Source organism: Rhinolophus ferrumequinum, chromosome 6 (assembly GCF_004115265.2).
Source record: "Rhinolophus ferrumequinum isolate MPI-CBG mRhiFer1 chromosome 6, mRhiFer1_v1.p, whole genome shotgun sequence".
Classification (NCBI taxonomy): domain Eukaryota; kingdom Metazoa; phylum Chordata; class Mammalia; order Chiroptera; family Rhinolophidae; genus Rhinolophus; species Rhinolophus ferrumequinum.
This window is the reverse complement of record NC_046289.1, coordinates 62,055,187-62,069,619: the sequence shown is the minus strand read 5'-3', so window position 1 is coordinate 62,069,619 and position 14,433 is coordinate 62,055,187. Positions and strand designations below refer to the sequence as shown.

Sequence of the window (14,433 nt, the reverse complement as noted above, 5' to 3'; positions counted from 1 at the left end):
CAGCCTGCGACCTGGGCTCCAATACCACAACACCAGCCCAGCTGCTCTGCCTCCAACTGGGCAACTTTGGGCAAATCACTGTCGCTCTCTACGCTGCCATTTCAGCATCTGTAAAATGATGGGCACACTAGGTGAGCTCTACTAAGATGTCTTCAGGTCTCATAATATGATTGAAGAGATGACACCCAACTGCAAGGTCTGGTTGGTCCCTGACTCTGTATATGAGTGACAGCTCAAAACTTCAGGCTTATTGACCAACCCTCTCCTCCATTTGTGCTTTGAATATTGACTTACCCGCTGCTTATCTGGGTCTACAAAGCGGATCCCAAAATAGTCTTTCTCAAGTAGGTTCAGGTGGTGGCAAAGAAGGTCAAACAGGTACTGGCCTTTGGCATCTCTCTGCAAAGGAAAAAAGCTCCATTGAGAAATGAGAGGGCTTCTTCAGTGGAACTTTGTTTGAAGAGTCATAAAAAAAATCATTTATAACAGTTGCATGAGGATATGCAAGGGGCACATGTCCCTAACTATGTCCTCCATATTGTGATACATTAGATACTCTCTGGAATTCTGAGGCTTTTAGCACCTGGAAGGGGCCCAAGAACTCTTCCTTCCGCAAAAATGTCAGAGAAGTCAGAGTAGAATTAAGCGAGCCCAGTTCCATCTCTAATGCACAAAGTTTTCCTAGGGAATGTCAGTTTGGGAATAGGGAATGTCCGTGTGGAATACACCAAGTCCAGCTGGCTCTGCCTCTAAAGGATGTCTTGAATCCATTCACTTCTCTTCATCCCCATTACCAATCCCGTAGGTCAAGCCACCACCATCTCTCAACTGGACCACAGCCAGAACCTTCTAACAGGTTCTCTGCTTCTGCTCTCTTCCTCTCTCCACAGAGCAACCAGGAGGACCACAATTTAGACATGTCCTTGATGAGTAACACAGGTACCTAGTAAGATGTTCAAACATACAAAAGGATATACTATGAAGTATAAATCTCCCTTCTACCCTATTCACCCTGAGCCTCAGTTCCCTTCCCCAAAAGCAACCCCTTACCAGCTTCTTGTATATCCTTAATGAGGTATTTTACACATGGGCAAGCCTATAACACATACATCTCCTCTTTTAAAAATTCACTGTCAGCGGGGCGGCCGGATGGTTAGAGCGCGAGCTCTGAACAATAGGGTTGCCGGTTCAGTTCCCACATGGGATGGTGGGCTGCGCCCCCTGAAACTAAGATTGAAAACGGTGACTGGACTTGGAACTGAGTTGCGCCCTCCACAACTAGATTGAAGGACAAAGACTTGGGGCTGATGGGCCCTGGAGAAACGCACTGTTCCCCAATATTCCCCAATTAAAAACAAACAAAACAAAACAAAACACCAGGCTTGAATTATAAAACAAAAACAAAAAACAACACTGGCGGCATATTTTGTACTGTATTCTGTTTCTTGGGATAGTTCCCCCCACTTAGGGTACCTTGTGAATCCTTCATGTAGATGGATACGCTGCCCAGTTTTTAACAGCTGCATACCACTGCAATGAATCTCAATTTATTTACCCAGCTTTATATTGATGGAATGTGTTTCTAATCTGCTATTACAAACAAGGCAGCAGTGAGCACACGGCGATCTTTAATTACGTTACCACTCCTGCTTAACACTGTTAGTGGCTTCCTGGTGCTCTCCGAATAAAATCCAAACTCTGATCATGGCCTCCAAGGCCCTACACGACCTGGCTCCTGCCTCTTCGCTGAACTCATCCCAAATCATTCTCCTCACTACTGTCAGACCACAGTGTCTGTTCCTGAACGCTCCAAAGCTTTTCTGCCTCTGCATCTTTGTCTTCCCTCTGCCTGGCTTCTCCCTCCATCCAGCTTCCCATGGCTACTCCTTCTGTCCTTGAGGGCTCAGCTCAAATGTCCTCTCTGCAGAGAGGTCCTCCCTATCGAATAGCCCCTCCCAGTTACTTTCTATCTCATTTATCCTGTTTATTTCCTTCACAGCACTGACAGTAATCTGTAATTATCTTGTTTATTTGTTGTCTGCTCCCTTTCCAGGCTATAATATTCATGAGAGCAGGAGCCCTCCCCCAGAACTTAGCACAGGGCCTGGCATATGGCAGGTAGGTCCTCAATAATTATTTATTGAATAAATGACTGAATAATAACAAGTAGAGGTTAGCTAACAAGTTTTGCAAAATGTGAGGAAATTAGGCCATTTCTAAACTCATAACCTTCTCCTTCAGGGACCTGCCTGGGTATCTGGGATGAGCTGGGATGAGAATGACTTGCAAGAAACTGTCAGAACATCTGGAGCTCTGCAAGACATTGATCTCTGGGCCTGTCCCCAGTGGTCTCCACAGCTGAGACAATCATCTCTGCTGGGTCTGTGTCTCATTCTGCAACCAAATCAAGATTGTGTCATAAGATCCAAAGTATCTCACCTGCACCAAGGCCCAAGGCCATGGGTTATTACAACAGGGCCTGGCCCTATTCCAGGGAAGGTTTACACTTTACCTCTTCCCCTTCTGCTGGCTCACCCTATACAATTCAAGGAGAAACTAGGGCAGGATATCAAATCTCTCAGCAAATATCTTTTTTTCCCCCTCCATCTTCCGCCTCCCCCCGCCCCCCCCCCAACTCCGGTTCAAGCCGTTGCTTTTCAGTCTAGTTGTGTAGGACACAGCTCCCTGGCCCATAATGGTGGTATTATGAGCCTTGCCTTCCCGCCAGCTGAGGCAGTTGGTCGCTGCTTACAGCAGCTCACGACAGCTCCCGCTGGCTGCCAGCCCCTCATGCTGACCACCGGCCACTCCTGTTAGCACACAGTCGCCCGCAGCAGCCAAGTCCCAGGAAGAGCTGTTGTTCACAATCTTAGCTGTAGAGGGTGCAGCTCACTGGCCCATGTGGGAATCAAACCGGCGACCTCGGCGTTAGAAACATGGCGCTCCAACCACCTGAGCCACCGGATGGGCCCTAGCTAATATCTTAAGAAGCTTATCCTTGGAGGACTGGGAGAATGAGTGAGTAGACAGCTCAACTGAGAAGGTGGTGCTGTGTGGGCACCCCCTCTTCTGCTGGCCCCCCACACTCCTTCTCATAACATAATCCCAAGGCCGTGGTCCCATTCTCCCCGCCCTTTGGTCTGCCACCAGAAAGAGCTACTTTCAGGACAGAGATTTGCTAGGAATCACACTGGGACTTCTGGGTAGTGGGCTGAGAATCAGGTCTTTCAAAGGACTCCATCAACAATTGTCTTTTGGGGCAGGGGCTGCCAACTATTTCCTTAGTGATGCCCTAGAATATGGGAAGAGCTTAAAGTCATTTTTAAGGTTCTTCTGGGCGCAGAGAACTATGTTTAACTCTATTCCAAGCAGGATGCCCTGTGCTGTTACCCTTCTCAGAGCAACTGAAATGGAATATTAAGAGAGAGTTGCATATTGTGAATATTTTTCTCTGCAAACTTTACTTTGCACCAAACTGGCTGCTATACTGAGATCACCGGGGGTGAGTTTTAATGGCTAAAGTTCACTTCATACATGCAACAACCGTATTAGCAGGAGTCCGGGGTCGCCCTGGGGGAAAGGTACTTCTGTGATAGAAATCACGCGGGCTTTTCCTAAGAATCATGCCTTCCATAAAAACAACTCATTCCCAAAGGCCAGCAGCTCAAATACACTTATAGGGCTCTTAGCTGGTAAGAACCTTAAATTCAGTAGCTCCCATCTGAGTTCTCCCACTTCATAGGAAGAAAAAGGAAGCATGGCTTTTCTCTTCAGGTATTTATGAAAAAACACATATCTCATTATACATTCCCTGTATCAATAAAAAAGGATCTTTTCTTGTTACTTCTCAACATCTGGTGAAACCGCTGCTCCCCACCATGAAGCCCTGGTTCCCTCAGGTTCCCATTTACCAGTGGTAGATGCATGATTCTGAGCTAAAAGGCTCTTGTGTAGACTAATGAAGAGAAGCATCTTCCTTTGCTGTTTCTCCAAGGCTGGAGGGTGCGAGGTGAGGGGAACAGGGAGAGAGGTTAGGACAGAGCTTGTCCTTATGGCAGAATTCCATGAAATTTAAACTAAAGGCAGAATCAACTAAGAGCACTGCTGTGGTACCTTTCACAGAGAGCGGCAACCTGCCCCTCTCTTGGAGAGCTCACGTCTGTGGCTGGTGGAGTGACCTGAAGCAGCCTTCGGCGGGGGTCACATGCAGCTGAATCATCATGGTAGGCTCCCTACGAGAAGCTGTTGGCAGGGGCAAGAGTTTAGGAATTTTAAACTTCCTGGCCTTGTGGGTCCCCTTGCACTTCCAGATGCCAGCAATGTCCTAGTATTTCCTCTCCATGGTCTCCCTGCCCTAAATCTGGGGCTTTCTGGAATATTCTGTGGCAGGCAGTCTTCTCTTTCGGCTGGATGGTAAAGTCCAGTGAGTTCTATCTTCTTTTCCTTTGCCTGCAGTGCCCTCACACTATGGCTAACCCACATATTGTATGTTGATGCTGTGCCATTGATTATACTGAAGAAACAGGCACTCAGGGTGACAGGTGCTTACTGTTTAGTCACAAAGTCAGGGCTCCCGGCCTAAAGATGTTTATCTTCAGGGCAAGTGAGCTGAGGCAGAGCACTCAAATCCAGCTACACCTCTGAGGTTATTTTCTTCTCAAAGTCACTTTTGGGTCAAAATAACTTACTAAACACTCATTAAAAATAAAATTGTATTTTATGAGCCACAGTAGTACCCACACATATTGGAAAATAATAGTGCATGTAAGTGTAATCCATTCTCTCTTTCTACATGGTGCACAGAATGATTCGTGAGCCCCTTAGAGTCATTCTGTAGCTTTGAGGTTGGGAGAAGTTATATTCTTGCCCCTCCCTGGAGTGCCTGGTTCTCATTCTCTATGGTTTGTCTATTCTTCAGGGAAGGGACTGAGGCAGCAAGCAATACGCAGGCGTGGGCCAGTGACCTAAACTAGTCAAATTGCAGTTTTCTCTTTCATTGTCAATACCCTTGGACAAGAGAACAGTTTTATTCGAACCCATCATGGTGTCAATCCCAGGGACTCTGGCAGGGTGTGTCCTGATCAGAGGGGTAACATGTTGAAAGCTCCCCACTCATAGGCCTCACCTTATTCCATCCGGCTTACCTGTGAGGCAGGCCGATTTTAAGAGCAAACTACGCGAGTCCTGAAGAGGGCAAGAGTGAGCCCAACTTTCTCAGCTCCTGGGCCACATGCTGTTAAAGGGGATCTGGCCACAGTTTCATGGGCCCTTAGAAAGCAGAGGTGAGATGCGGGGCAGGAGACAGCGGGCACCTGCAGTCCAAAAGCATAAGAATCCAGGGATGGAAAAAGGCCATGGTAGGATGGGGTGCCTAGAGGAGAGGGCAAGAGCCAAACAAGTCGTCCTCAGAGGCCTGACAGGGAAGGAGTGGGCAACGGGGGTGAGATGGCTTCTCAGCCAGCCTCTCTGTTCTAGCTTAATTTTCCATTTAAATTTCTTGTAGGCCAAACGCTTCTTTGCTTTCCTCATCAGTGTCCTCTAAGGGCATGTGTGTGCCAATGTCTGCCAGGTTCAGGAGCAGATGCTGTGGAAAAGCACTTTAATGTCACAGAGGAACAGCCACATTAGCTCATCTTCTCAGGGCCATGGCATGAGTAAGCCGAACTGAAAGTGAATCAATTACTGGGGTGCAGTCCTGCCTGTGTTCACACGCAACACCCAGCCCAGCTTTCCGAGGCACAGGGAGGATAAGGGGCACAAATGCTAACAGCAGGGCCCCAAATTTCTTAACCTTAGCGCATTTTCTTTGAAGGGAGGGAAGCCCTGCCGAGCTCCTGGCCCAGGAGCCCACTTTTCTTGCTTAGTCCTAAACCAACAAAATCTGTCCAGGAACTGCTGAGGCTGCAGCTCAAAAGCAGCCAGCTCATTCTGGGAGAAGATGGGGAAGTTCATTCCAGGGTACAATGCAGCCATACTGTCTTAGATAGCAGATCCCCCCAAATGCAGCAAGGCCATAGCTAAGCCCTGCCCAGGAGTGCCCTCTGTTTCCTACCCTCAGAGGAGATGGACTCCAGAACTCACAGTAAGGCTGGGGAGGATGGGCCCCATACAGGCACTTGGAATCTAGGCTGTAGCACCACGTGGGGTAGCTGCTGTGGGGCCAGGTGGCCGTGTGGGGACTGGAGGAGAGACCCAACCCCAGTGGAGGGAAGTCACAGTTCAGAGGGTGAGAGGTACAGTGCTTATCCACTCTCCTGCAGCCATTGGCCTCACCTAATCCTTAATAAACACAGCAACTTCTTGTACAAATACTTGCCATTCTACATGTAAATTGAGGGAGTGGGGTGATTTGCATGATGCAAATAGATATCTGTAGGTTCAGATGCCTGGCGTGGTGCCTCAGGGAGCCCTGCTGGCAGTCCTTGCTCAGGTCAGGGAACTGGCTGAGCTCATCACCACATGGTATGGCGTATGGCATGCAGAAGATGTGCACGTGGGGCGGGGAAACACATCCAGTCTGGAACATGGAGGTCACTGTGTGCAAGTAAATGTCATGGGAGGGAGGACTAAGTGTTCTGTCAGCACAGATGGTCCAACCCAGACTCAACAAGGGCAGTTAGGACCCTCTGAACAGAACCTTCAAACCTGCTGTTTGTACGGCATGTAAGAGCAGGAACGAGATGGGTAGACTTATTATCAATGATGATGCTTCAATAGCCATCATTCCTATGTGGATTCCTTTTACCTGGTAAAGTGTCTGGGAAGAAAAAAAGCCTGAGCTGGGCCTGAAGAAAAACAAACTTGTCTCTATTTTCCATGATGAGGCCACTTGGCAAATCTGGGAATTTCTGGTGTTGTAATGAGTGGCCTCAGTCATGTGAAATATGGCAAGCTCAGTATCCTCACTGTTTCTCAAAACCCTGTGGCTATCTCCCCAATTTCTCTTGCTCTGACCAGAAAGCTGTTTACTGGCCAGTACCAACAAATGTGATAGATTCTGAGCTGGATACAAATGAAAGAGGCCAACATTTTTGAGTCCTGGTGCAATCTCCTTCTCAACTATCCTGTTAGGTCACTCATGTCCCCTAAAAGCTGAGGTGGAGGCAAAGAGAGCAGAGAGGGGAGGGCTCTGGGAAGGTGGAGGCAGTGGGCATGAGCACTAGGATCTGCCGTGTCTTAGCTTGTGACACCAGACCTGAGCAGACACAGATTAAGGTGACAGACTGTGATCTGTCTGAACTTCCGTTTCCTAATCTATAAAACAAGACTAATACTATATCTTTCAAAGGATTATTGTGAGGCTCAAAATAAAAGACATCAGATACATAAAAACCCTGTGCATTGTTTTTCTACCAACTTCCTCTGCCTCCTTTGACCTCTTCCTTTAGGCTGAACGAACTTGAACATGACAAGACCTTAGCAATGAGACTGCATACTCATGGAACAAAAGCTAGTCCTCTGGGGATGAGAATACACAGGTGGATCCTGGTACATGTCCACCTGTGCTGTATCCTCAAGCTTAGGAGGATGGCCACCATTTTGAAAATCTGCCCTACAGGGCTCTCAAAGAACAGACTGACATCTTCACCATACCCCAAGGCTATTTTCCCTAGACTAGGTTGGAAGAAGAGTAGAAAATATCAAAATATGCCATGAACCCAAACCCCTCAGAGGCTTGGCAGCTTTTACTCAGCATTGCAGAAACAAAGACAGAGCTTCTTATGCGACGCTCTTGACATGCTCCCAACACTTGGGAAGGAGGAGTTGAGTGAGGTGGAGGATGAGCTACAATACAGTTCCAACAGACACTATATGGTCCCTTTTAATGCCTCGTCTTTAATGAGAAAAAGAAAAAAGGATTTGGCAAAATGTATTACATTAACTTAATCCAGAGCCTCAATCTCTTTCAAAAAAACCTAACTGGTTCTCTCTGGAGTTAAAGCAATGTGAGATAACTGTAGTCTCAAATTCCTCTCCCTGGAATCCCTCAGGCAACTGCCCATCCTGTTGGCAGATAAAGGGAAAGCAACAGACACGTAGTGCCCGTGGCTCTCTGATCAGAGTCCCACGTTCCCCAGAGCTCACCCAGTCACTCACAGCTATTGTACCCTGGCAGGACCAGACAGACAGGCGATTTGTACTGCCTCTCCTTGGGACAGCCAGGGCCTCTCTTGAGAAGTCCCTCATCACAGCAGATAGAACTCGGAAGTGAGGTTCCAGGGCCTGACTCTTGGCCTATGGTCCCACTGACGACACAAAGCCACATTTATGAATGTCTCTCTTCCTAGTATGAGCGGAAACCACCTCAACGGAACAACAAAACTTAGAGTCCCAGGAGAAGAGTGATACAGCTGGGGCCAAGAGCCAAACAGATGGTGCAGACATGGTTTACTGTACAAATGCTGAAGACAAATCCCAAATCTCCCAATAGTGGTTGTCCCAGTGGTAGAGGGCGAGGCAAGGTAGGAAGCAGATGGCTAGCTCACTTGAAAGTAGAGTTTTCTTAATAAACAACAAATTCAAAACCATACCATGCTCTGGACTCTCAAACTTGAGCCTGCATCAGAAGCATCTGGAAGGTTGCTCAAACCCAGAATGCTGGGCGCCTCTTCTAGAGTTTTTGATTCAGTGGGTCTGGGGTGGGGCCTGGTAACTCGCATTTCTAACAAGTTCTAAGGTGATGCTGATGGTCTGGGGATCAACAGACTAGATCAACCCTTTTCCTTCATCTGTTGGTCACTATCAGCTCTCGCAGCAAAAATGCTGGGATAAGGGGTAGGAAAAATGGGTATTTGATCTCCACTACAATTCAGCTGTGAGCATAATTTTCACTTTTATTCACTCTCATGTTTTCACATACCAAGAGTGCCAACTTTGGAAGATTAGGCTTGTAAGTTAAATACCACAGAGCAATTCTGTTCCTTCCTGCCAGGTTTTCAAATTCTGCCCTTGGTAACTGGGGGCAGCTGCCCAGTTCTGGCTGGAAAGTTCAAGTCCCCAATTACCATTTACTTACTTACTCTCTTTTTTTATTATTTGTTTCATGTGTACAAAACAATGTCATAGTTAGACATGAAATCTTATCATTTGCAACGATATGGATGGACCTAGAGGACCATTTACTTTCATTGGCTAAGGAGTTCAAAAACTCACTGCACTGTTGCCATGAATTAGATTATCAGAAACTAAAGCTGGCAGTTATCATCAAACCTAATTCAGAGAAAGCTCCCTTCTCACCTCAGTTCTGCTGTCAGTGGCGGGCAGTCTGTTCGAGAACATTTCCTCTCCTGACCTCCAGGGACTCTTGTCTAGGAGGTGGGTTGGGAGCTGCCCTAAACCTCTGCCTCCTACTGCCTTCTCCCTGTAGCTGTGTTCTTTAAGCTTCTCGGTCAGTTTTGTCTTGGCTGTCATGACCAACCTTCTCCTTTCTCTCTCTTCCTGGGAGAGGACCCAGCTATCCGCCCATGAGGAAGTGGGGAATGAATAGGTATATAGTATGTGCCCCAAGGATGTCATTCCAGGCAGACAAGTCTCGGCTTTGAGCAGGACGTTTGGGGCAGGAGGGATTAAGAAAAGGCAGTTAGAAAAGGGAGTAAGAAAAGGCAAATTCTGACCGCAATCTCTTGGGCAAGGCTTTTCCCTCTCTGAGCCTCAGGTTCCCTCTATATAAATGATCTTACATCCCCTGATTTGCCCAAAGTCACTGATTCTGTTATTAGTTGACCAGGGTAATCACACTCCAGATCCATCTTTCTCAATGACAAAAAGGAGATTTTTTTAAAAAAAGGGTAATTAGGTAGCTTTACAAGGGAGATGTTTATTAAGACATTTATCGCTAGTTTAATTAATTTAAAAAACTCAGGATCATTGCTCAAAATAAATAGAAAGAGTAACTAAACACTTCATTCAGTTCTAGAAACTGCCTCTAGCAGACCGGAGACAGTGAAGACCATTATGTGAAACTGTTATCCTGCTATGAGTTTGGTCATTTTACATTCCACTGGGAGTGATGGAAAAACCCTGTTCGGTCTCCAGTGCATGCCTCCAGTAAGTGAGGATTGTTCAGGATCTTCTCAGAATGGATCCTGAGGCTCTACCTCCCCCTGTCCTCCCCAGGCCTATGGTTTCCTAGGCTCCTGAATTTCTATATGGGAGGGCCTTAGGGGTGACCGTCTGGCTGGGGTGGGGGTGGGGAATGAAGTTTATTTGCCTGGCCCTGTATAGAAGATTGAGAATTCAACTGTCCAATAAAGAAGGGACAGGAAATGACAGACTTGGGAAGGGGCTGATAAAGTGTCCCTTCACCTCTTCCTGCACTATCCTAAACTTGTTTTGGAGGTAGGGCCTGAGAACCTGGGCTGAGGTAAAAGCTAAAGGTGAGTACCCTGGGTCCCTGAACTTGGTAGTTTCCTCAGGGTTCTCCTGGATGTAACACTTCAGTGTCTGAGCAGCAACAGGCTTGGTCTATTAATAATTCATGGGCTTGAAAATGTATCACCTAATGGGCACTGGGGATGGGGCAGGGATGACCGGATCCCCAGGGCATCAGGTCTAGGCCTTGCAGTGTGGTGGAGAGAGCAGAGGGGCAAGAGTTCTGGAAGTGTGTCACTGCTGCTCCAGCACTTCTTTGGCCTGAAGAGTAGGGGTGAGTGTGCGAGAGGCCAGAGCCCTGAGACCAGCAGTGCCCCTGAGGCCTCTGGCACATTCCAGCCATTTCTGTCTGTGCCTTTGCATGGCAAGGCCGCCAACACTGAGACCAAGAGTCCCTTGAGGGCTGCACAGCAACACTAAGTTGAGATGTCACAACTGAAAAGAATCTTCCACATCTGCCGCAAACTCAATATTGTATTAATTTGAGGGCCAAAAAATGGATGACAAACCACTTGGAAAAACACTCAATTCAATATACAGCTGAACCTTGAATAATACTGACCTTCCCCTCCCCCAGTGACTGTTGAAAATTCACATATAACTTTAGACTCTACAGTTGGCCCCTTGCATCTGTGCATTCAACCAACTAGGGAAACAGTATATTAGATCTGCAGTTGGGAACCTGCAGTTGGGAATGCGATAATACTGCTTTTGATCCATGGTTGGTTGAATCCATGGATAGGAAACACACGGATACAAAGGGCCAATTGTATTTATTGAAAAAAAAATCCATGTATACATGGACCCATATAGTTCAAATCTGTGTTGTTTAAAGGTCACCTGTATATCAAAGCCACTACTTTGCGCAAGCAACTCAGGAAAAGCCTGCTTCTTTCCTCTAATCTCATGGCACTATCTGTACCACTTCACTGTCCTATTGCTGTCCCTCCTGCATTCATGTCCACTTCCTTCTCCATTCTCTGGAGAGATGGAGCGTGGGATCCAGTTTGGCACTCATCGTGCACATGAGCCTTGTACATACTCCTCAGGAAGTAGCTGTTGATTAACTACTAAGTGACACGACCAGGCTAATAGCTGAAGATTAGCTGGGTCTTCACCTCCTAATACCCAGTGAGATCAGTGTAGGAAAGAAGAGAGAAGAATCGTGCTGGGGTTAAGACTTCCTGGAGATGGAGTCCCTGTCCAAAGTGCAGTCTAACTGAACCTTAGAAATCCATTTCAGGATCAGTCTCCCAGGTATTACCTTGTCTGGTGTGTTGTACTTGAGTGGGGCAGGGGCTCCCAGTCTCAATGTCACTGGGCACCAGAACACTGCACGACAGCCCCGCTACAAAATAACTGGTTAGGCTACCCACACACAGTCATAGGAAAGGAAAACATGGCTCTACTTCCAGGAAGGTCTCTAGCTGGGTCCTTGCCATTGGAAAGTGAATTAAAAGTTCAATGCTAGAAAAGGCTAATCATTACATCTGCTTAATTACATTGATGTGAATCTCACAGCCAAGTACTTTTTAGGGAGTTAATTTTGGAAAACACTTCCTTGCTCCTGGGCTCAAGTGGAATAGGATTTAGGATGTTTTTACCTTCTGGAAATTATCAAATGCCTTCCTATGGGCAAATTCCATAGGTCTCTAGGGATATCCCCTTTCCCTTACAGTTTTTCTGATGCTTTGCCTGTCTTTCTAAAATATTTCCTGACACCTGGCCAAGATGTCACAGGATATTCTTTGGGCTTCAGCACCTCGGATCAATGGGTACTTATTAAAACAAGATTGGATAGCTGCCTTACCACTTGTCACAGGTCAGGTTCCTCAGGAAAAGGACTCTAGGATGGAGTTTAGCAGGGAGGATATTTTTAAGGAGTGCTCCGGGGATCGACACCCATGGAAAGGAGTAGAGGAAAGCTGAAGTGGGCAGAGGAGGAAGTTGAGCTGTGCTGCAGGCCTACTGTCAACTTGGCTGAACCAGGGGAGCTCTGGAGCTACAATGGCCCTTCAGAGTTGTTTCAAGTTGAGCCAAAATGGCCAGGCCTTTTACACCCCTGCCTCAAGCAGTCACTGGATATGGACCACTGCCAACAGCACTCCCAGGGAGATCCGGTTGGACCTCAGAGTCCATCACATCATTCTCAATACAAACCCAAAATCATAACTACCGCTTCTTAAGAACCTACCATGTGCAAAGCATACTATAGTTATACAAGCATTATCTCTAATGCTAACAACAGCTCCATAAAAAAGGTTTCCATTAACTCCATTTTACAGAAGAAGAAACTAAGGCTTAATGGAGTTAAATGACATGTCTAAGACCATACAACTCGTATATGGGACTCAAACCCAGGCCTGCCTTGTCCCAAAGTTCACACTCTTTCCATTATGCTAAATTCCCATCCTTTAAATTTTCTCATATGGCTACTGCAGAAGCAACCTACATACAGCTCCATCCTTCTATGAAGCATTGGGGTGGATTTATAATCCTCTGACTTATATGTCTAAAGGTGTAGTTAAGCCCGTTGTTTGAATTATTTTCTGAGTTCTTTGGATCTCTTAGACCTGGGCACTGATTAGAGATGAGCTGGGAACCAATCCCAAACCCTCAGATTGGGGAGCTGAGGCAGGAGCTGGGTGTAACACGAGAGGACATATGCACTCTGTGTGTCCCCAAAGGCTGCTATCAACCTCGTTCTTCCTTTGTACTCTCCAGAAAGCCCTAAGCTTCAACATGACATGTGTACACCCAAGGAAATCATTGGCTCATGACAAGAAAAGCTGCTGCCTCAGCAAAATGATACATCATGGGCAAGTTGATTTGGTCCTGTGGGTTTTTCTCCCCAGGTAGAGGGTCTCACAGGTTGTTCCCTGGGGTGCTCTTTTTGTCAAAGATGCTTACTTAGGAAAGCATGTGACATCAGACCGGAAGTGGCACAGTCGGCAGACCAGGCTCTGGAGCAGCCTCCTCAGGGTATTCAAGTCCTCCCTGCGCTTCAAGTGAGAATTTTTCATGCCTACTCTCCCTGCCCAGGGAGACTCTAGAGATGAAGAATCATGGGATGATTCCCTCAATTTTCCTTGTTAACTAGAAGTGAACCTTAGTTTTGGGTAGGGAAGAATCTCTGACAAATCTCTGACAACGGGATGGTATATATCACGACAGAAGTTATGTACAAGGTATCGGGATAGTCTGGTGGAATGACACTACCGGAAAGACCTCACAAAGGAAGTGAGTTACACGTTCAGCCTTGAAGGGTGCACAGAAGCTTGCCAGCCTAGGAGTAGGTGACCGGCAGAGGCAGAGCATGTGCAGAGCAGGGCATGTTCTAGGAATTCCAGCTAAGTGTCCGGTACAAGGAGGCCTCTGCAGGAGGTCAATATGGAGAGGCAGACAAGGGCCAGATGCTGAATAGTGACGTGTGGCAAGCTAAGGACTTGATTCAGTAGGTGACGGCAAGGGGTAGAAAGATTTTAAGTGGGAATAAGACATGAATAGAGTTTGTGTGTGTGGAGGAGGACTGGAAGATGGTACGGGAAAATCACTGTGACAATCTAAGTGAGCTCTGCTAATGGCAATGAGAATAAAATGTGATGGATTAAAGAAACATTTAGGTGACAGAATAAACAGTGTTTAAGTGACTGATTTGAGGAGGGGGCGTGAGTAAGAAGTAGGAATGGAGTATAATTTCCACAAGGAGGCTGAAAGAATAGCTTGAAAACCTATCTTTAAATTGAGTGTTATCACCATGACTGTGGCGAATGGGTCATTAACTCTTTTAAGGCTCTGACATTAACTTAATTAAGGAAATAATTAAGATTTCTTAGATCAGTCATTACATTGATTTATTTTTAGAGCACACTGTTTTGGTAAATCTTGTCTTTTGAAAAACTGTTTGCCAGAATACATTTCCTTCTTGTCAGTACTATGGTTGAATTCAGTTATTAAAGCACAGAAATCATGTTTGTATAGAGATGTGCACAGTTCTGGAAAGCAAATTTCAGAAGCTCTCCTCTGAGCTTCCATAGTATTCTGGGCATAGCCTCCATCTCA

The 14,433-nt window shown here is 46.6% G+C and overlaps 1 protein-coding gene across 9 annotated transcripts in view; it reads right to left on the bottom strand.

Moving 5' to 3' along the window:
* FRMD5 (FERM domain containing 5) overlaps nt 1–14,433 on the bottom strand; it is a 271,287-nt gene that overhangs the window by 40,823 nt on the left and 216,031 nt on the right. For 8 of the 9 annotated variants that reach the window (XM_033108813.1, XM_033108811.1, XM_033108808.1 and 5 more), the window contains exon 2: nt 295–399. In XM_033108813.1, coding sequence (XP_032964704.1) covers nt 295–399 — 105 coding nt within the window. Of the gene's footprint in view, nt 1–294; nt 400–4,113; nt 4,222–14,433 lie in introns of those variants that run through there. The other variant, XM_033108814.1, reaches the window with a different exon arrangement.